The following is a 6,703-nucleotide window of genomic DNA, read 5'->3' as shown; positions in this document are numbered from 1 at the left end:
TTTTAATATATTTGATAAATAAAACAGAGAATGGGGCAAAAACATATATCTATCATTAATTTTAATTAGAATAATATCTCTAAGCTCTACTATGATGATAATTAATTGTCTATAATTGTAGTTTATATTTCATGCAAAATTAATATTAAGATTATAGATCGTGCATCGCACGGTACCATACTAGTTTTATCCTACTTAATTGTCTTTTCTTAAGAGTTTAAGTAAGTTTGAGGTGAGTTTGAAGATAATGTGTAAAAATAGAAAAATTCTTGTGTGAATAATGAAAAGGTGGGTAAAAGTTAGTGGAAAATTAAAGTGGTAGATCTTGAGTTTGTGGTTGAGTTTCAGGGATAAACTAACCCTAATAGCCTACATTCCCAAATAATATCTCAGTAGATCGATACATCAAGAAAAAGGCACACAAGAGTTAAGATAACATTTGGAGTTCAACTTTTTTGTTTTTTCACCATTTGGAAACTCATCAGCCTCGATGATGAGGATGTGCAAGGAGCCCAACTGCACAAAGCCCAAAGTTTGACGGGCTCAAAGGACGGGAAGTGAATCAACAACCACAGTCAACAACAAATAAGTGGAGGGGCGGCGGGAAGCAGAAAGGTGATCAATTGAAACAACGGTGTTTCTTCAAATCAACAACAATAACCGACGGAGGAGTGGAGGGGGGAGGGTCAGTTGCAAGCGACAACGACTCAGTTAGTGGAAAGGGTAGCGAGACTATGAGAGAACATGGGAGGTGGCTGGGTTAGAGCGAGAAAGAATGTGGGTAAGTACTGGGTAAGGTAAGGGGATGGGTTTATTAAGGGTAGAAACTAGTTTTCACACTTTTTAGGTGGATATTTTAAGTAAATATGAACGTCGATTAATAGTACATTTAAAAATACCGAAATATAACACGTATAAACTCAATATCATACTCTCACTTCGCATTTTGCTCATTTAATAAGTCCAATTACTATGTTCGGTGAAATTACGAACAAATTACGCAGTACAAAGTATAATAATTTGATGAAAATAATTTCCTAACGCAATTTAGAGTCACAAATAAGGTTTTTCAATTTAAAAAGAATCGTAGCTTGTACGTATTTACAAAGTAAAGAAGAACTGAAGAAGGAGTTCATCATTTTTAGAACTCCATCTTTTTGCCTAATCTACAACGAATTATTCAACTCATATTTACTAATAATAGTAGTGCATCATTTTGGAAGGGAAATCTTCGAATCAAAACATTAGTCGTCTATCCATTTTCCACCGACGCGTGAAACACATTTTACTTTGGAAATCCAGCTGTCAGCCACCGCACCGTATTCCAGAAAGGCCGCTTCGTACTCAATCCCCACCACCTTCGCGAGTTTACCACTTACCGTTACCGGTCTCCGTCGTTCTGCTTACGCCGTCACTCGTCAGCGTCCCAACGCATCTCCTCCTCGCATTCCTCCGTCAACGGCGTATCCACCTTCCTTACATCACCAACTGCCGACAGCATTTTGTCGTCATTCCTAACGCTCACTTTCCCGGTCCGTCCGGAATCCATCCCCACAATTTTGCCCCGCTGGTCCGACCGCCACTGTGAACGAACCACCGGTGATTCACCACCGGTTCTCAAATCCCAAATGTCTAACCCTAACTTCCCGCCTCCGCTTCCGGCGGAGATAAACACTGCCGGCGAACTGAAATTCGAGCTACTAATGAAATCGTGATTCTCATAATTATCAAAATCCAAAAAAGAAAACGCATTATCAACATCTACAACTCCTAGACCTAATCCATCCCACAGCTTAACGACGCCGTTTCCATTAACGAGATCCGACAACGAAAAGTTGTCTACGAAGCTTCGTTTCCGGCGCATAAGCTTGAATTTACCCTTTTGCATAGGGCTTTCACTGAAATTATCGAAACTACCCTTCACATTGAAATCGTCGTCTTCAAAAGATACATTGCACATCTCTTCTATTTCGTCGTCGTCTTCGTCTGAGGAAGAATCACAGGAGGAGCAAACGTCGTCGTTCTCATCATAATCACTACCAGTATCACTATCAAACTCATCGTATAAAGAGGATAATAGAGGTTCGGAAGCAGCTAATAAAGATTTGGATTTATTATGATAATAAAGGACTAACAACTTGATTTTGTTAACAAGACTACTAAAACCATATACTAAAGCAAGAAAAAGAGCGCCCCATTTCCATATTCTATTAGAATATGATAATTTTCCGAGCTCGAAATTTGAGATAACTCGATAAATTAATGAAGGATTACGAAATGAGTTTATGCCTGCTTCGAAATTAATTACTGGGATTTCCATTGTTTTTTGAGGCACAAAATTGGGGATTGTTGCTTTAAAATGGAGTTAGGGAGAAATTGCTGAATTTGAGAAAGAATGAAAGAAATAATGAGAGGGGTAAAGTAGAGGAGAAGATAGGGTTTATATAATTGAGTGTGAGGGGAATTGAATTAGTCTTGGTTGCTTACTTGGTGGTGGTTAGAAAGATAAATACTTTTCCAAGCAATCAACTAGAATAAATTAAAAACCAACAAATTTGTATCATGATATTAAAATATGACTTTGCAACTAAAAATATAATTTAACTTGTACTAGAGTATATTGATAAGGTACTTAAAAAGGAATTTATAAAGATTCCATAATCATTTTCTAACCAATCATGTTTTATAGGGGAATTGTTTTAGGGGCTTACTATTTACTGTCACATATTACTCAAAGTCGTCTCATTCATTTACCCATATACCCTATTATATATTTACCCTTCATTTTCAACAATTACCATCCTCATTTACCTTATACTTTCCCACCTCAATTTTGACCACCACCACCGGATACCACCTTCGCCGGATACCACCGTCGGCAACCACCGCCGGCAACCACCGCCGACTGCCATCCCCCGGCCACCACCGCCGGAAAACTACTCCGGCCACTGCCTGCCAACACCTCCACTATCAATGGCCGATTCTTAGCAAGAGGTAAAATTTTTTTTTTGTTCGGAAATTTTTTAAGGAACTTATGAATTTCTAGCTTGCACCATGGTATAGGCTAATGAATTTTGAGCTTCGACCATGGTATAGGCTTATGAATTTTAAGCTTGTACCATGGTGCAAGCTAGAAATTCATAAGCATGTACCATGGTGCAAGCTAGAAATTCATAAGTCTATATTATTTAAGTTTTTGATTTGTTGTTACATTTGATTTAATGTTATCGGAAAAAATAAATAGAGACTTATGAATTTTGAGCTCCGACCATGGTATAGGCTTATGAATTTTAAGCTCGTACCATGGAATGAGCTTAAAATGCATAAGTCTTCGCCATGGTGTGAGCTTAATATGCATAAGTCTGTGAATTTACAAGAGAATTTTTTTTTTTAGTCCGAAAAAATATTCAAAAACTTATAAATATTTAGCTTGTACCATGGTACAAACTTATGAATTTTAAGCTTACAGACTTATGAGTTTTTAGCTTCGACCATGGTACAAACTTATGAAGTTTAAGCTTGTACCATGGAAGGAGCTTGAAATTCATAAGCTTGTACCATGGTGCAAGCTACAAATTCATAAGTTTGTAGACTAAACTAAATTCGTTTTTTTAATTAATTTATTATTATACTTACTGATAATTAAAATTACTTGGTTTTAATAAATAATTTTTTGAATGGGCAGGTTCCGTTCCTAGATTTTGGAAGCGATGGAATTAATTATAATCCAAAATTCGTTACTTCCGAAATATTTCCGAGTGATGATGCTGCTGTCGAGTGGGCTAGAAACATTGCTATTAACAATGGGTTTAAGATTGTGAAGTCCTCATGGAAACGAGGAGAATTGTACATGAGATGTCAAGCACCGGAGTCAACATCGCTAGTGAGATACACAGAGGAAGATTTTCCAACTTTTTGCTATATATTTGAAAATCAATAAATAATTACCATCATAATAATTTATAACTACGAGTTAAAAAAAATTAATCATCAATACAAATTATGTTTATAATTAATTAACAATACAAATTAAAAACGTAATAATTCTAATTAATATGTATATTTAAATTAATAGGAAGAAAAATTTATATTTAAATATATATGCAATTGATTTTATGCGAATAATCTATATTTAAATATAGTTAATATTTATTCATTCATATGGTTTTCTATATCATTGGGCCACTACGAGTACTTGCTAAGCTATATGTTTGAATTATTTCTTAACATTTTTTCTACTATTTACGCTAGTTTTTTCATGGTACGAGCGTGCTTATAGTAAAAAAAAATTAATCATCAATACAAATCATGTTTAGAATTAAGTAACAATACAAATTAAAAACGTAATAATTAAAATTAATAAACATAATAATAACAATTAATTTTAATTGTAATTATTATGTTTATTATTATGTTAAAAAAGAAATTAGAGACTTATGCATTTTAGGCTACATCCACGGAAGGTACTTATAAATTTTAAGCTCGTTCCATTGTGTGAGCTTAATCTGCATAAGTCTAAACCATGGATGAAGCTTAAATCACATAAGTCTATGTACATTTAATTTGTTAAAAAACATTTACAGACTTATGCATTTTAGGCTCCATCCATGGAAGGGACTTTTGAGTTTAAAGCTCCTACCATGGATGAGGCTTAATTTGCATAAGTCTAGACCATGTACTAAGCTGAATTCGTATAAGTCTATGTTTCCTAAACCCAAATTCGATTTCTGATTGAACTTCCGCAACAAGATTAACATACAACAACAAGACTTCAAATTCAACAAACAAATTTAATAAATGAACCACACAATTCAACCAAATCCAATCTGATTTGCACTTAGTCATTAAAATCGAACTAATTGAACAAACGAATAAATCACAAATATCATCCCAAAACAAAAAATTAAAAACCCAAAAAAACAGAAAATTGCATAAAAAACAAGAACTAATTGAACAGAAAATAACAAGCCCTAAAAAACATATGTGTGGTGGTGGTAGACTTGATAAAATTGAAAATTACAGAAAATTACAAACCCCAAAAACACATGGAACAAATTGGCCGGTTTTTTTAACCCCCTTCGACGCCAGTTGCTTGGTTCTCGTCGACGGTTGCTTGGCTCTCGTTGCAGGTTGATTTCGGCGACCCGTCATCGTCGGTGCTGCTGCTGCTAGATCCAAAGGAACAACGGCTGCGCTGCGCTAGGTCGTCGGCGCCGCTGGGTTGTTCAATGACCAACGGCTGCATGCGCTGGGTCGTCGTCGTCGCTGGGTTGTTCAACGACCAACGGCTGGCTGGTCGTTATTCCGAGCAACGGGAATGGAGCAGCGGTGGTGGTCGTTATTCCGAGCAACGACCGAGAAGAAGAGCAACGGTGGTGGTCGTTATTCCGAGCAACGCGATAAACAGAGTGGTCGTCGCATCGAGCAACGCCAAAAATACGGTGGTCGGCCGTTGGGTGAAGGTGGGTGTGTGGTGGTGGTTGGATGAAGATACGCTTTTCTCTCTCCAAGATGGATGAGGTGAAAGTTGGGAATCAGAGTTGGAAAGTTGGATAAGTAAGGGTATGAAGGGAAAATAGTGGGAATTAGTGGGGCGGTTTTGAGTAATGTAGGGCGGCTTTTAGCGCTCCACTTGTTTTATTAAGCTTTCATAATTTTTCTTTCTTTTGTTTTTAACTTGGATCGAATACTGCATGGGTCTACCATGTCAGAATATTATTAAGCAAAATGTTGAGCCTACTGAGTTGAACCGATTGAAGAAATAGTCGATATGAAGAATGACCTAATGATACGATTATAATACAACGATAAAAAACTATATTTTTCTTACGTACAAATCTCAATTGATAATCAAAGTAGATTATATGCATAATGTCAAAAATCTAATTGGTCAAATAAAAAGAATAGATAAATTAATAAATCCTACAAAGTATATACGAAGTATATATCTCTATTATATAAAGGAACAACTGAGGGTGTTTTTGTAACATCAATTTTCGTGTCCCCAATTGCAAGGACTACAATACCCTCTCCACTCTTACTCTCAAACCCTTCGCGTCTCTCCCTCCGCTGCTTCTTCACTCTCGCCTGCTTTTGTTAGGTTATGATACATATGAACAACATAAATCATGCGGAAAAACCTTAATGCCAGGAATCATATTAATTGCACATAATCATATAATTAGTCTAGGATGCGTACACTTTGCAGTGTGCCCTCCCTAGCTGCGCCCGAACCGAACAAGAACAAGTCTTTAGGACTCCAAGTGTCGTCCCTCCGTAGAAATTTCACAGCACGTTCGGATCCGCCTTAAGCTTGACTAACTAGAATCGCCCTTAAGGTACTTAGAATTTTCGACTAATATGTGGCAAGTGTTTGGCTGATTTTTGCTTGAAAATCTTACCTTTGAATACTTGAAAACTCGTCCATAAATTGTGAACCTAGGCACATATTTATAGGGCTATGGAAAGGGATTTAGAATCCTATTAGGATACCAATTAGTTTAATTAAAATCTGATACAAACTCTATTAAATTTTTTTTTATCTATTAGGATTAGGATTTGATCATAGAACGAATTCCATTAGCTTTAGGATTCGTATTGAACACAAGCGTTGCACGAGCACGAGCACGAGCCGCACAGCCCGCGCAAGCCTTGCGGCCCACGCGAGATGCACAACCCGCAACCCATGAGCTCGCGCGCGCTA

General features: G+C 36.7%; 1 protein-coding gene across 1 annotated transcript; it reads right to left on the bottom strand.

Moving 5' to 3' along the window:
- Positions 1-1,056: 1,056 nt before the first annotated feature.
- LOC110795973 (uncharacterized) lies at positions 1,057-2,505 on the bottom strand. Its single transcript, XM_056840587.1, has one exon. It carries the CDS (start codon positions 2,318-2,320, stop codon positions 1,412-1,414), a length of 909 nt encoding a protein of 302 aa, XP_056696565.1. The 5' UTR covers positions 2,321-2,505; the 3' UTR covers positions 1,057-1,411.
- Positions 2,506-6,703: the final 4,198 nt, after the last annotated feature.

This window comes from Spinacia oleracea, chromosome 3, assembly GCF_020520425.1.
Source record: "Spinacia oleracea cultivar Varoflay chromosome 3, BTI_SOV_V1, whole genome shotgun sequence".
Lineage (NCBI taxonomy): Eukaryota > Viridiplantae > Streptophyta > Magnoliopsida > Caryophyllales > Amaranthaceae > Spinacia > Spinacia oleracea.
This window is presented reverse-complemented; position numbering and strand designations above follow the sequence as displayed.

Coding starts and splice junctions, on each gene's coding strand:
- LOC110795973 (XM_056840587.1), bottom strand. CDS start 2,320: ATGGAAATCCCAGTAATTAATTTCGAAGCAGGCATAAACTCATTTCGT.